The sequence below is a fragment of the Buteo buteo genome, chromosome 9 (genome assembly GCF_964188355.1).
Source record: "Buteo buteo chromosome 9, bButBut1.hap1.1, whole genome shotgun sequence".
NCBI lineage: Eukaryota > Metazoa > Chordata > Aves > Accipitriformes > Accipitridae > Buteo > Buteo buteo.
The window spans coordinates 29,295,676-29,315,141 of record NC_134179.1 but is presented as its reverse complement, the minus strand read 5'-3'; the positions used below and the strand labels follow the sequence as shown (position 1 = coordinate 29,315,141).

Genomic DNA, 19,466 nt, shown 5'->3' with positions numbered 1-19,466 from the left:
TCCTGGGAACTACTGCAGACAAGGTAACTGCAAAAATACATGCTTAGTAGAAATCTGTAGAGAGAACACTAAAAAAAAAAGTTGCTTGTGTGCCAGGTAAGGGATTTTCTTCTGCATTTGATTTTTTTTCTGAGGTGGAGGTATTTAACTATTATAGCATACATTAGGGCGTTAGCACAAAGTGAATAATGAGCCAACTATGTTTGAAAGCTGATAAGCTCCATGCAGAGCACTCGACTTCCAACCTACCAAATGCTTAAGTATGTAAACAACCCTGCTGAAGCCACTGAGATTTCTTATATGTCTAGTGCTAAGCAAACATCTAGTCTTAATTGACTAGGACTCAGCTTAGTAGCAGAAAATTAACTAATTTAGAAAGTTTTGGAAATTTTAGGTGATTTCATCAGCAATTTGTTGGTAATTGGCCCTTTGTGTTAAGCAATAATCAAGCTTGCAGCTAAGAAGAGATATGTTTATTTGCAAGCCAAAGTGATTCCTAAGAATGTCTTTGTTAACACAAGAATTAATGGCAATTAATTGCAAATAGTATTGGAAAGATCCCATCAAAAATAATTTTCCCAGAGCATTCTCTCACCCTGAAATAAATGTTTCCTTCATCCCTCAAACTTGTCAGCCAAGACTTATTTTTAGGAGTACCTCACAGTGGAAAAAAGTTTATAAACTGGACATTTTAAGTATATAGAGAAGCTGAATAAATCATGACTTTGTTCTTCAGTCCCCAGATGGCAAGCAGTGCTCTCTTAAAGCATACTGGTTAGCAGCTGTAGACTAAGCTTTTCTGGCAGTTGTTCTGATCGCAGGTAAAGAATGACACAGATTGGAGCTTATGCAAAAGCCACGAGTTTATTAAAAATCACAAAGCAAAACAGCATCTGGTGAATGGACAGAAGGTGCTTTGCATACCTATCTGTTGGGAATCCCTGAACAAGACAACCAGCCTGGGAGGGACCACATGGCAAAACTGGTCCTTAATACAACTTAAAGGTGGTATCATAAAGGGTCATTTGTGGGCCACACACAAAAGTTTCACTTTAGATACTGCTGTTATAACGGGTAAAAAGTTGGAATTGTTTTATGTAATTGAATTCTGAAAAAGTTAAAAACTGCAGTAAAGGAGTTTGAAAACTTCTCAAGTTAATCAGTTCAATCACTTGAAAAGTGGTGGCGACTGAACAGCCAGCTTCCTCTTAATTCCTCATCCTCACTTCACTGGTTCTACCTGGAAAATTTTTTCCAACTTAGAAAAACTGTGAACGTATGTTTCTCTTTTAATAAAGCTGTCTCACTGAGAAAGTATACCAATGGCAGCTTCTAATTTCTATGGACACGGCAACGCAGATGTAAGGAGTTACGCAGCTTCCCAACAGCCTTACCTGCCTTGTAGGACTCTCCTTGGTCACCCTGACAATTACACCAGGTATTTCTTTCTACAGAAGGGAAACAAAGCCTGATTCCAGGCCAACCACTATACATATACAGATGAGAAGCTGCACTTTTCGGATGGTGCAGCACCTTGCAAGATCACTGCGCCCGGATTTTCCCATCCCCTTTGTTTTAGCTTCCCATCACATCTCTCCTGCAGGCTGGAGATCAAGTGGGGTCACAGTCCGTTTTTATGAGACGGTCGTAGAGCACCCAACAGGAATGCTACCGACCCTGACCGGCCCCTTGATGTTATTTTCTGCGGTTAATAACTGCCATACACCGAGGCCCGGCGGGAAGAGGAGGTCAGGGACGACACACATCCCACGAACAGCTGCAGAGGGAGCCTGGCCGAGGAAAAATTGCTTTCCTTGCCGTACAGTTGATTCGAAATTTCTGTTCAAAAGCAAGCGAGGGGCAGATAATGCCTTTCCGCGGGTCCCCTCCCCCACGCGAGCGGGAATTTGAAGGCAAAGGCTGACTACGAAGCGAAGCCGCTGACGGCACCGGGGGGGGGGGCCGGTCCCAACCCGGCGGCCGCGGGGGCACGTCCGCCCCCCTCCGCACCCCGGGGACCGAGCGGGGCGGCTCCCCCGGGGCTCCCCGCCGCGGGTCCCTCCCTCCGGCCCTGACGGAGAGGCTGGGGACAAACAGACCCGCCGCCGGCTGCCGTTTCGAGCCGTGCCGTGCCGGGGGAAGGGGCGTGCAGGGGGTGTGGGGAGGGGGCACCGCCGTGCGGCTACATCAGCCCCCGCCTGCCCAGCGCCGGGGCTTGCTGCTGAGCCGCCCAACGGCCCCCAGGCGGCGGCGGCGGCAGCGGCGGTGACTGGGGGACGCTGAGGAGGAGCCGCCTGCGCGGCCCAGCGGCGGCGGCGGGCGGGCCGGACACACCGACCGAGCAGCCGCGGCCCGCGGCGGGGAGGGGAGACCGGCAGCCCAGCCCGCAGCAGCAGCGCCATGGCCACCAAGGTGAGCAGCCCCCGGCGCGGATCGGGGGGTCGTGAGGCGGCGCCGGGGCGCCCCCTACGCCGAGCCCCCGGGCGCCGAGCAGGCCCCGCGGAGGGGCTCGGCGGGCGGCGGCGGCGGCGGGCGAGCGGGAGGCCCCGCGCGGGACGGGCTGCGTTTCGGGGGTCGGGGGAGCCAGTCCCCTCCCCGGGGCCTGCCCCTCGCCGCCGGCCGCGGCAGGGAGGGAGGGAGGGAAGGAGGAGGGGGCCGCCCGCTCCCGCCGCGCCGCGCTCGGGCCTCGCCGCCGCTGCCCGGCCCCTCCGAGCGGCGCGGAGGGCTCGGCGGGGCAGCGCCGGCTCCGGGGCAGGGGAAAGTTGTTTTCTGCTTTTGCTTCTGCCCCGCCGTCTCCCCTTCTCGCCCGGAGCGAGCGTAAGGCCGAAAAGCCGGCGGAGGCCGAGGGCTGGCTGCTCCTGCAGCCCGGGCGTCCCTGCCCCGCTTCCACCGCGCCCGGCGAATCGGCGCTGGCCGGCAGACCGCGGCGGTGGCGGGGGAAGGCCTGGGCCGCCGGCGGGCCCTGCCTCCCGGGCCCGGGACGGGGTGTCCCGGCTGCCTCACACCCCCCGCGGCCGCCCCGTCGCGTCAGGGCAGCTGATGGCAGACCGCCTGGAGTGGGATCCGGGGGATGGGTGTGCTGGGTCTCCCGTGGGAGCCCGCGGCCCGTAGGGTGCGACCTGTTAATAGTAGGGTCTGATATTACAAAAAAAAAAAACCAAAAAAAAAGAAGAGGCAGGAAGTGAAATTATTTTGTTCAGTTCTTCAACAGTATCTGCTATTTAATGCAATGGTTAAAATTAGCCCATCCTATCTGAAAGTGGTCTCTTTCTAAATTAACAATATTTACTTACTATATTGGTTGATGAAAGCATCTCTGCTTGCGTAGGTGTGAGTTAACAACCACCAGTAAATGTCATCCGTAAGTTGTCAAAAGAGCGCAGCAGGCTTTTTTGGTATTTGAAGTAATACTTTGAGTCACCTGATTCCATGAACTTGGCCAGCAGTTTAAAAACTTCCTTTTACTGAGGTGGTTCTCAGAGTGCACTATTTGTGTTGCGCTTCTCAGCGCTGGAGAAATTCTGCATCTTGAATGTGTCAAATTTAATGTATAAGTAGCTGTCTCTGTAGCCACATAAGTTGATGGGTACTCATGTTTTAGTAAACTTTTTCAGAAGCAGGGAGAAGTTGGTTTTAGGCTTCAAAATCAGTTAGGCAGTTAAAGAAGTATTAATGTAGTGAAATTTATGTTCTGTTGAGGTTTTAAAATATTGTTGATGGACTCGGTTTTAATATTGGTCGTTTCCACTGATTTGTGGGATGTGTGTATGATTAATATGTAATCAACCTAACTATTGCAGGTAGCAAGAAAAAGAAAATTACTTCTGTCTATGCATATGCTACATAATACACAGTGCGCTAAGCAGATACTGTACTAAAACAGTTCACTGTTTCTCTCCTCACTTTGAGGCGCAGTATCCTCATGGGATCCTGCGTTCTGTGCCAAACACATGAAGCCATTTTATTCATACATTTGGAAACTTTCACTTTGCTTTTCTTGAAATAATTTTTTCAAGTCATTATGGCCTCAGACTGTAGGGTGTATAATTTCTAACTTCCTAACCAGGACTGGCTTGAAATCAGGTGGTCCAAGTTTTTTCATTCCACACATTGCAAGTTATGGTAATTTACTTTAACTTGAAGGTTAAAATTGGGAAGTGATAGCCAGTAAAGACTTGATATTTTATTGTTATTCCTTTGATATACCAGTAACTGAGAGCAATACTGAAGAGAAGCTTACTTTATTTTCCACGAGCTTTACCCAGGAGGGAGGTTGCTCTCTGCACATTGCCCTGGTTTGGATTTTGTTAAACTTGTGCAAATGTCAGCTATAATAAAGGATACCTTTTTTTTTTAAACAGTGTAAGGGAGTAACTGGCTCAAGAAACAGATTTTAGGAGCTCAGCCAGCTAACCAATCACCATTTCACTTGGAAAGTAAATTTTGTTTTTTAAATTGTAAACAAACTTCTTACCTTCTGCTTGCATTCCTTCCCAAATAGCCTATTTTTAAAAGAAATATGCAAAGTGTATTTGTATTGTACGTGAAAATGTTAACAAAACTAAACTATAATTAGTCATCTGGAGTATGAATTTCTCAAACTTTAATGGTGTCACATCCTATATAGCTGGTAGGGGCAACTGACAGTCAGGTGTAGCCTGCGCTTCATGGGCTATTAGCGCTTCCTGAATTAATTCCTGTTTAAACTGGAATATACTTTCCAAAGAGAGGGCTGGGGGAAAATTTGGTCTTGATTTGAGTGCTTTCAGTGATGGAAAATCCAGTCTGTCTTTTTTTCTTTTTTTTTTTTTAAACCATCAAGTCTCTCACTGTTGATGCTTCTTTATTTTGAATCTAAATTTGCCCAGCTTCTGTTTCCAGTTTTATACTTTTGTCTAGAAGATTTACTACAAGGTTTGCTTGTATCAAAGTGTTAGGTTTCCTGTGGGGTGGAGGAGAAACAGGGATTTCTTCCACAGCTGGCTTGTAAAAAACCTTGGGCAGTTTTCTTGTCTCCCACTTTGATAAACCACAGCAATCAAGTTCCTAGAGTTTTCCAGTATGAAGATGTGGTCTACAGTCGTGTAATGTGCTGGCTCTTCTCTGTACTATTCAAACTCGGCAGATTTCTGACTGAAATAATAAAAGCTTTTAGGGGAAAGGACTACTATTTTCATGCAGAAAGGCCTTTACCGATGCCTTCCTAGCATATTTGTTAACTGGCAACTTCTTAGGGAGTCCTCTGCTGAAATGAGTCATGGGTGGCTGTAGGCCCCATGGAGGCTGGGTCTGATGCTGTGAGCTGAGCTAGCAGTCACCATTGCTCCTTCTCCTTCCTTGTTCCTCATCCTGTGCTGCCTGTACGTCCCAGGATGTGGCTCCAACACTTGTCAGGCCTGCCTTTGACAGTGGGGCCATTTTCTTCAGTTCTAGGGAGCTACAGTAGCTGAAAGTTTGCTCAGAGCTGATGCAAAAGGTTGGGTGGGGTGGCAAAGTGCGGAGGGGGAGACTTTCATGGTGAAGGGTGGAACTATAAATGGGAAATGGAGGATCTGAGACTTCTGGTGGCAGTTCTTTGGTTGGCTAGATCCTTACTGTAACTTGACAGTGGATTTTGTGATTCCCTAAAGGCTTGCTCAAGGTCACATGCTCTGAAAACTGAAGCAAGTGAAAAAATAATCAAAACAAAACAAAAGGATTGTTTAAGAGATGCTAACTTCCAAAGTTTTACAGTAGTTTAACTGAACCTGACTTCAGAAGTAGACAATTTCATATCCATGTTTAAGAACTGATGCATTAAGCTAGAGATTTTATTTTGGAAGCTTTCTTCAGAAACAAAGTTGAGCTTACTAATTCCTTATTCTTAACTGCATTACGAAAGAAGGCAAAAAGTGCCTAACCCTAAAAGAATAAAGCTTAAAAAAATTTTCAAAACTCAGTCACAAAGAAAATGCAATATCATAAATGTGTTTCTGTGATAGTTGCTTGCAAAAGCTGCAGATGAGATTCTCATTCTTCTATTTGTTCCTTCGTGACTTCTTTGGCCTTTCCTCTGCTTTCCCCATTAGAGTTTGCCAAGTCCCAGCTTTACTCTTGCCCTTTCTTTTGTTTTTGAATTTCATTGAATAGGGAGAGCTAGAAATGTCAGGAAGTGATATGCTGGCTTTTAAATAACATGCTGCCTACCTCAGTGTATTTTTAGAGTTATTTATTATTTTAAAATGTAGGCAAGTCCTTTTTTTAAAAAGGCTGATGTTTTGCCATTTGTGAAATCCTAATTTCAGAAGGAGGTGATGATATTAAGAGACTTTGATAGGTTACATGCACGCTGGTCATCAAGACAGTTCTTCTGGAATCTGTGCTGCTAATGTGCAGTGGGGGTTTTAATTTAAAAGTTGAGGTTGGAACTAGAGCTGATTAACTCGTGAGTTACAGGAGTAACACTGTTGAAGTTGGTGAGATTACTTTCACAAGCTAGGTATTTCACAAGGCAGGTATTGATAAGCTTCATCAGGTTAGGCCCCTCTTAGTGTCAATAGCAACGAACTTTTCTTTGTAACTTTAGGGGCACCTGTATCCCACCATTATGTTCTTGGTTGTTCAATGGTTTGTCTACTTTAAGAACTCATCTACCTGGTTCTGTTTGTAGGACTGGGCCCTTTTTTGTGGGAAGAAGTCCCTTGAGATGAAAGCTTAGACTGAATATTCTATTCTTAAAAGAAGTTATAGCTTAGCTTAGCAATACTTCTGCAATACGGAGATGCTGTTCAAGGCTTTTTTTGTCCATCTGATCATGTTGGATTATCTCATGAATGTCACTAACCAGGTATAGTTGAATTTAGCACGGTTCTTGTAGCTGTGGTGAGGGAAGATCATGATTTATATATGAAAACTTCACGTAGGGAAAAATAACAGCACATTAGACTTCAAATAAAGATTATTTTTCTTAAGTGTGTATCCTTCCTTTCATCTTTCTTTTTGATTCTTTATTGCTCTTACTAGTGTAAGGCTCCCCCAAAGAAGTCTCACATTTTCCTTTGTACCATCACGAAGCTGTTTGTATGTTTGCATTATGAATCAGGCAGAAACAATTCTTTGTTCTGATTTGCAGCTGGGAAGTGAAGCATCCCTCTGTGCTAAACCCTCCAAAATACCCAAACTTTGCGTTCTGCAAGTCTGCCTTCTGAATTGTCCTAACTTTGAAAGTAGACTTTTCTAGGAAATCAAATCTTAAGAGAGCATTCAGTTAATGAATCTTAATATATCTGTGAGTTGGGATGAATTTACACTATGCAAATCACTTCATAATCCATTCAGTGTGTTCCACAATTTAAATTCAGCAAAGCAAGCTGTATACAAAGAATGAGATCATGGTTGATTTATATGTGTAGGATGTGATGGAACAAAACTAATTAGGTAAAGTTTTAATTTTGTTTTTATGGCCTTATCCTACAAAAAGTTGTTTGGTTTTTTAAGCTATAATTAAGTAGATGTGAAAATATTTCCTGGGACTTTTTGGATTATTTTGGTTTGGCGGTTTGGTGTGTTGTTTTTTTTTTAAGGGGCAATGAGATGACTAGAGAAGGTGAAAATGTTTGGTAATGGAAATTTACTACAGATTCCTGACCTATTGATGGAGTGAGATGTTAGGATGAGCATAAGAACTGATTCAGTCTTATTAAGATATAGGTTTTCTCTTCTTTTGTCTTTGTCTGACCTGATGATCTTTTAAAAGTTCAGTGATAAGTGGGTTATGTTACATTGCAGCAATTACTAGTGCAGGGCTTCTCATTTCTGTGCTGAGAAGCTGGAGAGCTGGTGAGAATCTATATGATGCTATGCTTGGATAATGATTCCTCTGACTCAGTTTTTCAAAGTTATTTTAAGCACCTAGGCATTGAGTCATCAGAGACTCATTACCAGAGGTCATCATTTAAAAACATGATTACAGTAGCTAACAAGAAGGAAGTCTGGTATCAGACGTCATAAGCTTCATCTGGTCTATAGATTCAGCAATTCAGGTTTTCACTCTGGTAGAATCTCTCCATATATTGATATTATTTCGGCAAGAAGTCTTTGCAGTTAACTGGACATGGTTTAGTGGACATGGTTAATGGTTGGACTCGATGATCTTGAATGTCTTTTCCAACCTAAATGATTCTATGATTCTATAACTGTAGCTTTGTAAAAAAGTTTATTTTATTCCATTCTTTCAAGGTTTTCCTCTGTGAATTGTCATCGTCTTCTAGAACCTCTCTGACTTTCAGGTCTTGAAAGAGCTCCTGAGATATTGAATATCCACACATTCTTCTGTTTTTTATAAAACTCCTTATTTGATCAGGACATCTGGCAAATTTCAGAGTTTACAGAGATTAAAAAAGAGAAAAATGATAGGATAACTTTGCTGTTTTAAATATATGGGTTCCCACCTGTATTAAATTTACAAGCCATTGCAACATTGATGGTATTGGAAATAGTCTTGCAAAATGTTACAAAAAGGTAATAGAGACTGTAAAATAGTGGGAGCGACTTGTTTCAACCAGCACTGCAGTAGGACAGATCAACATTTAGATACCTGGAATTAGTTAAAGTAACTAACTGTTGTAGTGTTCAGCATTTAAAGCCAAACCTCTTATGTTTCAAAGCATGTTTCACAATTACAAGGTCATTCAAATTCACTTTAAACTTCTCTGAGGGGGCAAAAACCAAAGCTTGTGCTTTCACTTTCTTTTGTTGTATTCCTGCTTTCTCAAGGATTTACGATTGGAAAGGAGCTTTCCAAGTAATACAAAGTTAAAAACCTAAAGCAATCTTGTAGTAGTCCAATAAGCAAAATTTAAGTGCTACTGAAAAGAAAAAATATATGCATATTGCTTACTGAAAAATTTAATTTAAGTTCTGAGCCTTATTGTTTCTTCCAAAGTAGTCTTTCTCTTTGAGCTTCATATGGGTAAGAAACCTCTGTAAAAAAAAAAAAAAAAAAAAAAAAAGGCAGTTAAGACCAGAATCATTTAATTTTGACAGATGGTCTTCTGTGAGACCCACAGTAAGAGGAGAAGGGCACAAGGGACAACTCTTCTTGTAGGGACCTGCCTTTATGCCGGCTGATCTAGCTGTTGTGTAGTTGCGAAGGGATGTTCAGGACATGGTATGGTATGAAGGGCATGTGAGCCATCCTGGGTGCTGCTAATAAGAGGGTGCGTGCTCATAGTAAGTGTGCTGGGTAAAGTCAAACCAGCGACTCTGTACGTGTGAACAATTTTTTTTTGTCTGTACAAACTCTAATTTTCTCCTATGTTTTAGAGCAGCTCTTCCCCTGGGCCCTGCCCCTTAAAGGAAGCCACTATACAGGAGGGGTTTCCAATGTGCAAAATAGGTGGCTGGAAGGAGGAGGAGGTGGTAGGAAGGTAGGCTGTGCAGCTTGAGGGAGGTCCCTTGGGAATCCAAGCAAAACAGCTGCTTCTGGGGATGGGCAGCCATGCCTGACCTGGGGTTTCTGCAAGTGGGACTTGCCCAGGTGAAATCATTCAGTCGCATTCTTGTAAAAAGTGGGACTAGGGTACAACTGGTTGTCGAGCGTTTTCTTATGACTTATCGTTGTGTTACTGACTTCTGCTCTGAGTTGCCATCTGTTCCTCCTTGGCAAGGGAACTGTTGTGCTTTTATTTTGTGTATTCATATGGTATCTCTGTTTATACACAGTAGGTTTTGGACTTGCTTTGCTTTTCCCAGCCTTCTGAGACTGCAGTTCTCCATGTTCAGAGCAAAAATAAGTTGTCCTCTCGATTCTAGTTGAATTCAAGCAAAGTGTTTTGTTTTCCTGGCTGATACAACAAAATGGCTAATTTTCAAGAACAACTATAAAAATTTTCTTAGGATAGCTTTAAACTGGTTCCCTCTTCTGTATGAGGACTTTTTTTTTTCTTTGTCATGATTATATGCGCAGTTTCCAAAAGAAAGACAATTGATATAAGGCCATTACATCTATTGTTCCTGCTAGTTCTGATTTAAATCCTGGGATTCCCTGGAGAGCCTATACAATTCATCTTTGTGCAGCAGTAAGGCCATGACTGATGAGGTGGTTCATCTTGTTCTACAACTTCATCAGAGCTGAGAATTAAGCTTAAATGTTTTATATCCTCCACTGCATTAATTCTTTTGGGGGGTTAAGATTTAATTCAGTAATTGAATATTGCAATAACATACAATAATATAATGTAATTAGTGCTTACCTATTTACAGCACAGTTCTTTCAGCAGTACTGTAATTTTCTCCCTTAATAGCCCTGTATTTGTCTTCTGAAAATGGTTGCTTATGGAATACACAATTAAGCATCTTCTTTGTTGCAAATAACTAGAGCATATTCTTTGAAGTTTGTGTATGGTTGTTGAATTGTAATTTTTATATCAACAGCTCTGTCGCATTCTGTCAAGCTGCCAAATTTTCTAGTAATTTGTAAGGAAGCAGAAGTTCAAACTTTCTTCTCTGACTTCTTTGCTTTCTGTCACTGTAAAGGTTGCTGGTACAAGAAAAGTTTGCGCGTGGTGTCCAGTTTAAAACATTTCCTAGATAATGGAAGGTGGAGATTTGTAAAAGAGAAACTTTAAATGTTGTATGATTTAATCCAGTTCTGTCATTCATTCATTCATTCTCTCTCTCTCCTCTCTCTCAAAAATGCTTCTGTCCAGGCAGAACTTTTTTTTTTAACTTAAAGTGGGATAGGGCATTACTGCTAGTGTGCACACTGCGTTAAACTGCAGGTGACTAATGTCCAGTTCAAGTGCTGGGTGTTCTCTGGCCAGGTTTAATGACTGAGCTTTGCTTATTTGAGCTGCTGTTTAACATGCCCAGTTTGTAACTTTACAGGGTCTTGTACTTTTCTACGCTGTCAACAGAAAAGCCTAAAACAGCTGTAGGTTTGTGTACATTAGAACCCATAAAACTTTGCCCGCCTCTAGAGTAAAGAAGCTTCATATGATATAATGGTAATACATTTATGTTGGTATAATAGTTTCCTCGCTTGTCTTCATAAAATAAAACATAGAAGTAGTTCGGTTATTGGGCTTTCATAAAGTGGTGTTTCTAAAAAGGATTAAGAGATCCCAAAACATTTAATGTTGGTTACCCAAGTAACAGAGAATTTAGCAGAATTCAGTGTTGAGGATCTGTTCTGCTGCATTTTAGATCCCTTCCCAGCTGTCTTCAGTTAGCATGCTGTTGAGCACTTGTTTTCCTATTAATATTACCAGTGTTTGGGACTTCAATGTGGTACAACTATTCCATTCTATATTTTACAGGTCAAGTTTTATTTCAAGTAGCATCATTTTAACATGCAGGTAGTTTGCTTCGCTAGTTCTGCATTTGCTTCTAGACTGACCTGTACAGCTGGTACATTGAAATGCACAACCTGTAATAGTGTGGTGAGTCTGAAAAGGCTTGAAGTTCATTAGAGAACCTTAGCTGAAACTTTGTGCCTCTCCAATTATTCGGATAATTAGTGCTTTTTCTAATCTCTGCTCTCATAGAGGCAGTACTATTGTGTGACTGACTACAAGCTGCCTTAATGAGTAGGTCACAATGTGGCAATTTTTCTGGTGAATGCTGCAGGCTTTTTCTGAAACCTTTACCTCTCACTGGCTTTGTTCTTTGGGGACAGGACTGTGAGGGTACAGTAGTGATTGCCCTAAAGTTTCAGGCAAACATCAGAGGACTTGGCACGGCAGACTTCTGAAACACACAGTTAAATATTGGTTCAGCAAACAGTTGCAAGCGTTGCAGTTTGATTTCAGAGACACAGTAATGATTAATCTAGGCAGAGATTTTAATCATGCCTGAGATAAATGCATCCTGCCTAACATCTGTAAATACAAACTCATGCTGTACTTGCTGCAGTTGTATGTCCTGGCCTAACTGGAATTAATCTTCTCAAATTAGAAACTGTTTAGTCCCCAGTCTGTTTGGGGACCTGGAATAGGTTGGTATTCAGAAAGGAAAATATGGGGAACTCTGAGCACTTGGAGCAGTGCTTTGATTCTGAAAAAGGTGTTCTCATATATCATTGGAGCTCCTCACTCATGGTTAAAAGTTTTGCAGTACATTGTTAATAACTGATAACTGGTTTGTAAGTAATGTTTTAAACAAGAAAAAAATTTCAGGTGCTTAACCCAACTGAAAGCTCAGATGTGATTCACAGGAGTATCTGAGTCAGTATTTGGAAACATCTCTAAATCATGTGGGCGTCTAGCATGTATTTCTGCAACTGAATTTCCCTTGCTTCTGTATTGCTTGGGTGCATGGGGATTCTGTTATTTGGTTTGACAGTGCCCCATAAATAAGTCTGTATGAACACCACAAAAGGTAACCAAGCACCTCTTTTAATAGTGCTTGATGGTTCTTTTCAAAGTATTAGAATTTGCTGTTTTTTAAAACTACTGAGCTGCTTATAGATAATCCACAGACTTGAAAAATTCTTAAGCACTGTTGTAAACCTGGAAAATATCGCAGTTTCCCTTTGCTTTTCTCATGCTCTGTGGCAGTGGTTATCTACCCACCTGATTTGTACCTGCATGGAAAGAAGCTATAATTTGTTTTAATACCTTAAGATTTTAAGATCTGTTATGTTCTAACACTTTTAAGAGATCTTAGCCTTCCAACCATTTTAGTCCTCATAGTTCATCACTAACTTTTAGTCTTAGATGCTTGAGCTGAACAAGGGGCCTCCCGATGTGCAGGAATTCACTTGAATGCAAGTTCTCTAGTGTGCGTGCTGCCTGTAATGCTGGCCAGGAGTGTGTTTCAGCGGGTTTTGTGGTGTGCTGCTGTTTGCTTATAGGTAGATAGCTATAAAGAAGCTCATGTTCTGTAAATCAAAAAAGGTATGTAACCAAAAATGAGCTGGGCTAGCCTGAACAGAGTTCAGGTCGTCTTCCCTGACCAAAAGCCGATTTTCAGCAGGACAGTGAAGTCCTGTGTGGTAGATCTGAAGAGCTAATCTGTCCTCACTGAGGAAAGCCTGAGTTGCTGAAAAGGCTAGTAAGTCATGTGTTTATTACTAGAGAAAACATTTACAAGTCTCTTTAACACTTGAAAACTTGCCTAATCACTTCTTTCTTAAACAAAATCATACAAAAATGGTTTCAAGGTAAGCTTATTACACCTTTATTGTAATTCTATAAGTGCCAGTGGTTTAAGCCCACGTGTTGGTGGGAATAGAGTATTTCATACTGTCCCTTTACCCTATAAACACTTCAAACTTTGTTTTGTGCTTTTTGGAAACTCTTCATGCTTTGTTAACCATTTTCTTGCAATATGAGGTAGGCCTTTTAATCCAGTGTGAATACTTAATTAAATACCTGCCTGAAGTATTATAGGCGTATGCAGCTTCTGACGCTGAAGAGGAGCTCCCTGTTCTGTGTCTCCTCTGTCTGCAAGCATGTTTTATTAGCAGGGAGAAATGATGCAAGTCCTTGTTTCTTACCTTTTTATCTGTATTTAATTTGCTTCTAATGTACTTACAGTCAGTGGTGTTGACTTCAAATGACTAGCTGCAGGCTATTGAACTTATTTTAGAGTTGAAAAATTGCTCAGAAGAAAGTGAGCCAGCAGGTCAAGAAACATGTTTTTAATGTGAATTTGTAGAGTAATGTGAGGATCTAGCAGTTACAGCTGGTGAGGGAACTTGGAGTAATAATACCTGACTACTGTGACCTCTCTTAGTCCAGAAGTAGAGTTCTTGACTGAATTTAGTTTCACTTTTTGGATGAGTTTGTTTTAATTCTGATGATGCTGAAAGCAAAAAAACAATTGTGTTAGAAAAGAAATGTAATTCTAAAGGGAGGTTCTTATTAAACAAGTGAATTTTAATTTTTACTTATTGTTTAATAAAATCATAGTATAAAATCAATTTGAAGGGATGGTTCAGTTTCTTCAGGCTAGTAAGTTTTTATGTAGGCAGATGTTGTTGAGCACATACACAAGAGTGATGCATAGCAGTATACAAGCAATATACATTTTTTCCATTTGCTCTGTATTAGTTAAAAAGATAAGCATTGGGGTCTTCTTTGTAATAAATCTTTATCACTGTAACTGGCAGTTTCTAGAATAACGTATAATCTCTCAAATTCCTAAGGTAAGGCTTCTATAGGAGTCTGAGCAGACAGTGTCCTTAGTGTCCTCTTATGTTTCCCGTCTTCAGTTTTTTGTTTGCTTCTTGTCTCTTAGGAATGCCCGTGAGAGGAACATGTGCAGAGGTTTCTTTAATGTAGGCAGGACAGAAAGCACCTGCCTTTCCAGGCTCAGAGGCATAGGCACTTGAAGAGCTGCTTGGTATTTCTGCATAGACTATCCAAATGTACACTTTGCTTAGGAGTCTGATACAGTTGTGACAGAGGGACTAAAATGAAGTGGAATTTTTTGTCAAATCGTAGCCCCAGATGTTGCACCTGCTGCAGTGAAAATCTTTTCAGTCTTGGGGTACTTACTGGCTTTTGGATGAGCTTGGGTTTCAGCATAAAGGGTGGGGGAAAGGTTAAATTTATCTAAATGATGGCCACTGTTGGAAGAAAGGTAGTGTCCTCAGTGCTGTGAGGTGGGGGGCTCCTGCCTATGTTTCTGAAACAGTTTTCTTGCTGCTTTTCTGAGCTTTTTGGACACCAGTTGTTTTAAACTTCTCACAGTACCCTTGGTAATATCCACAGTGGGATTTAGTGTATGTTTTGAGAGTTTTTTCAAAGATGCATTGATTAAAACATGGCGACTTAAGTAGTCTGTGAGTGGTGAAATGAAACAATGGTTAAACTGTCATTTAGAGCCTTGCCTACCCTACGTGGTTTCTGTAGCTTCACTGATGCAATAAAGACAGCTAGGGCTTTAATGCTGACTCTTGAGCTGATAACAAGTCAGATGTCTTGCAGTTGTTCTAAGCAGTAAACTACCTCAAAAACAATATTAGACAGTAATCACAGGGCAAATTGCTGTGAAAGATCAAACAGTACAGAACAGAAAATGCAAAAATAATCTCAGGGTAATTGCCTTTTGTTTGCAGAGTATTGCCACTTTTTTAGATTAAATGCTTCATTTTGACCCATTCCTTTGGATGTAATCAAAAGATACTGCCAATTTCTGAACTGATTTATCTGCAGCTAGTTTTTTGTCTTTATTCTTTTCTTTCTGCTTCCTCAGTTTCTCTAATCCTGGGATCCCAACCTGTATCCTAGTTATGCTTTTTCTATTTTGTTCTCTTAGAACTGCACTTTAGAATGAATATTTTATTTCTAAAAACAATATTGGTGGGAAAAGCAATTCTGAAAAAAAAACCCCACCCCCAAAAAAACCCAACCAAAAAACCTCCCCCCCAAAATGTAACCAAACAACAAAAAAACCCCAACCAACCCACATACAAAAAAGTTGTAGTAGAGAATGAATAAAACAAAGTCTGGGAAGACAGAAATGCATTTTACTGTTTTGTGCTTCCAGGTGTGATCAACATATTGCTTATCATTATTTCACAGGCAGCTGGTTTCAAAGGCTTATGCTTACTAGACATATTAAAGAATATTTGTACTAACTGATGCAGTTTTTGTAGCAAATCTTTCTGAAACTTATTCATAATAGAAATGTTACTGGAGGTATTCGAGGTGACCAAAAGCCCTTTGTTGTTCATTCCAGCTAAAAGCTTAAGCTGCTGTCCTAGAAGAAAAGTTCAAATCTGCTTACTGTCAAGGCTATTTAAAATTTAAGGACTTGACTTGTGAAGAAGAGTCCTAGCTCAAAAAAAAATATTATGGTTTCTGCGTCTCTAATGGGATGCAGGTTTCTTTGAAAAAGATTTATCTGCCCCATTTACTTTCCAAAACAGAAATATGGAATTTGATCCTCTTTCTGTGAATCTGGGAACTGCTGCCACCAACAATAGGACAGGAAACTGGAGGCAAAGCATGAACTTGAAAGGTGTTGCCATCCTTGCTGCTGTAATACATACAGCAGTTGCCTTTCTGAGACAGTGGCACCAAGCAAATTAGATCTGTGAATCCCTGTCCCTTGAAAAGAGCACTGCTAGATGGCTGAAGCACTGAACTGCTGAAGTGCTAACTACTAAAAGGCAGGCGTGCATTTATTATGGGAATTTCATGCTATGAACCTTTTATGGACATTTCCTTTGTACTATCTGCCACTGCTAGCTGTCCAAGAGAAGCTGAACTTTAACACATGGCTGAAACAGATGAATCTATGGCATAACACAAGCGGTCTTTCTAATACAATGAAGTCCTGTCTGTAGGGAAAGCATTTTCAAGGGTGTGTCCAATTTTTGAGTGGCTTCTACAATTTTCATGCTATAAAGCATACTTTCATTGTAACAGGAAGTCCAGCACTACAAAAACACTTTGCTTCAGAAGTGTGAACTTAGAAAACAGTAATCACTCTATGTGGATTGTTAATCATTCTTATCAAAGATATTTAGACAGAGAAGCTATTATGAAAACTGCTGTGAGCACAACTGAGGTACATTAGCTGTTAGTCTGTGTGCTCATGGCTAGTGAGGAATGCACAGTGGTTTTCGTTGTCCTCCTTCTCCATGGAAGAGCTAGCCTGCTGCAGGTGAACTGTAATGTGGGCAGGTGAGTGCCTGTGCACATCAGGATTGTCGGACTTGGGGGTAAGTTTCTTTTTCCACCTAACCCTGGCATCTCTTGAGTGAAGCATCTTGGAAAAGGCAGAAGGATTCTTCTTCTGAGAAATAGGTGCTTCTGTTGCTTTATTACCTCTTTCAAGATTCTGGGGGAAATACAGAAGAGTGAATCCATCAGGATGTCTGCAGGGATCTTGGATACTCTTCTAGTAATTTAGTGTAGTGGTAATGCAATCCTTCATTGGAATTCTATTTTAATGACTTTTGCTAGCCAACTTCCTTCCCACTTAATTTATGCTAAGAGTCTTGACACACTGACAGTTACAGTTGCATAGTCTTACGTCTGCTTGCAGAAATAAGTTGGCAAATGATCTTGGTTATTTTTTTCTCTTGGTTTTTAATATTTTGAGAAGAGGGTGTAGGTACTCAACTCAGAAGTGTAAGTAATGGAGAAAAGCTAAGGCTGCTCTAGGTCTGCGGAGGAGTAATACTTTCACTAATCTAAGTGCTGCTTTTCAATGTGAAGAAATCTCATGTGTTTTAATATACTTAGGCACCATTACCATTATAATTCTAAAAAGATAGTAATAATGATTGATTGCAATGCCTAGAATTTCTAGAAGTTGAGAGGCTTCACACTGTAATAAGTCAGTAAATCTGTAAATGGGGAAACTGCAGTCCAGGTGTGTAACTACAGCAGACAGAACCAGCTCCAAAAAATGCTGATGTAACACTGAGAATTACTGTTTTCCTATTTTCTTCTCCTTATTAGAATCTAATTGTCTATAGCCATACTCCTGAAAAGTTCATTTTCCTTTTATAAGGACAAATTCTTACTGGTTTCCCTCTGTTCTCAACTCGTAGAGAAAACTGCCTGTCATTCCAGAGGAACTGCCATATATGCCAGAGCTGCAGAGATGCTGGGGATCAGAAAGCCCTTTCCTCCTTGGCATGTGGTTGTGCCAGGGTTCTGCTTAATCAGTGCCGACCTTTTCTCATGCGAGGGACCATGAGATGAACTGTTACAAACTCCCAGTGGAGGTGCGGGAAGCTCCGCTGCCACCTGAGCAAAGGGAGGCAGTAGGTATACACTGCAATGACCAGGTCTGCTTTCTGGTCAATTAAATCTGTTTAAACTTTTGGGTTAGCGGTCCTTTTTCTCAAAGGATTTGACAAAGCAACTTCAGAATCCAGAACCAGTTGTATCTTGGGGGGGTGGATGTGGGAGATGGGGGGGGGGGGGAGAATAAGTGCAGTCAGTAAAAGAAACTAATTTTCTTATAGCTAATAGATTGATTAGCAATTCTTATTTGGTTTGCAGATTTGCAGTATTCTGTAAATGAAGCAATGGCCATTATTCCACTAATGAAATGTTTGAATCTCTGAAGTTCCTAAAGTTCTTGGATTGTTTCATCCTTTTACATATGATCAGAAGTAAATATGAAGTGCAACAGTTATTGTAACAAGTCTTGTTTTTTTTAAAACCTGTGCTTTGAAGAAGTTGCCTTTGTGGTGTTCATTGTGTTATCTTTGGAATTTGTCAGAGATTCCAATTTTATAAATATTCAAAGTGTCCATAACCTTAGACCTAATATTCGATGCATGTATTGCAGTGCCCAGGAGCTAAAATCCTCTTCTGGTGAAATGCTTTCTTTTCTCCATGCCCACGTACTATTTTGCATAAGTGGCAAAGATCTAAATCTAAGCCACGACTGCTACTTGGTTGTAATATTTGTGTCCAGTAAGTAGAAAAAAATTATTGCAAAACCAAACCATTTCCCTTTATATAGTATTTCGGAACTGATTGTCAAAAATTTAAATAGGGTTGGGGCTGATGCCTCTGCCCAAGGAAAGGCTAGAGGCAGAGTTTTCCATTGTTAACAATACACTTATTAAATTGAGGGAAAACATTTAGTCACTTAGTTTCACTTACTTTTGGAATTGGTTGAGTTTATACTATTTTTCCCATTAAATCTCAACAGTAGGAGGGTAGTGTTAAAGCTTGCTTGCCAGGAGTTCTTAGGGACTTAATTCCCACACTAGGCAAATGAGCCCAGAAATGCAAGTGAAATGGAGAGTACCAGCAAAAAAATCTGGGGAATGTATTTGAGACATCAATATATGGATCAGGTTACAGATGTACCTCAAATGCTTAATGCTCTGTAATAGTCCATTCCTGCAGTATTGAAAATCTTTTTTCTTTTCAATCTCTTAAACTGCACTAAGGCAAAAATGAAGGCTGGTAAAATCTGCCCATGTCCTGGCGAGCTGTCATCATTCCTGTGAGTAAAAGCAAGGACTTAATACTACAGTCTACTTGAAGAAGGCTAAGAAGGCTCCCTGGTTAAGAAAGCTGCTTTCCCCGTGGTTCAGATGCCTACCATCTGAGCATTGTTAAATTGACTTGCAGGAACTGGATAAGTATTGGTAACCTGCTGTAAAAAGGACATGTTCAACACCTTCTACTACTGTTGAGGGGAAAGGCCTGGAGGGTGGTGCTTTTTACACCCCTACTTAAAATGTTCTTGTATTTCAAAAGGTATGCTGCTTCTCTTCAGTTTACTTTTTAAGGAAAGTAAGGCAGCATATTCTTATATTTGCATGGAGGCTTGATTTTCTGCTGGAAGGAAAGCACTCAGTGTTATTATTGAAAACAGTTTTCTCATCTTCATCTTGGTTTTGCATGGCATAATCTGCAAGTGCTGAAAGCCGCAGTTCTAAGGGAAAAGCTTTCATGCAAGGAAGCATTCAGAGTGCTTGGGACTCTTCTGCAATGTTGTGCTTCTCTAGTGGAGAAGACGAAGTGATTTGTTGTGCACATGGTTCAGGATGAGCTTTG

General features: G+C 41.2%; 1 protein-coding gene across 1 annotated transcript in view; it reads left to right on the top strand.

Annotated features, from left to right (window-relative positions):
• Window positions 1-2,165: 2,165 nt before the first annotated feature.
• The window catches only part of SNX9 (sorting nexin 9), a 64,399-nt gene continuing 47,098 nt past the window's right edge, over window positions 2,166-19,466 (top strand). The window contains exon 1 of the mRNA XM_075035925.1: window positions 2,166-2,412. Within this exon, the coding sequence (XP_074892026.1) occupies window positions 2,401-2,412 (12 nt within the window). The 5' untranslated portion in view covers window positions 2,166-2,400. The remainder of the gene's footprint in view (window positions 2,413-19,466) is intronic.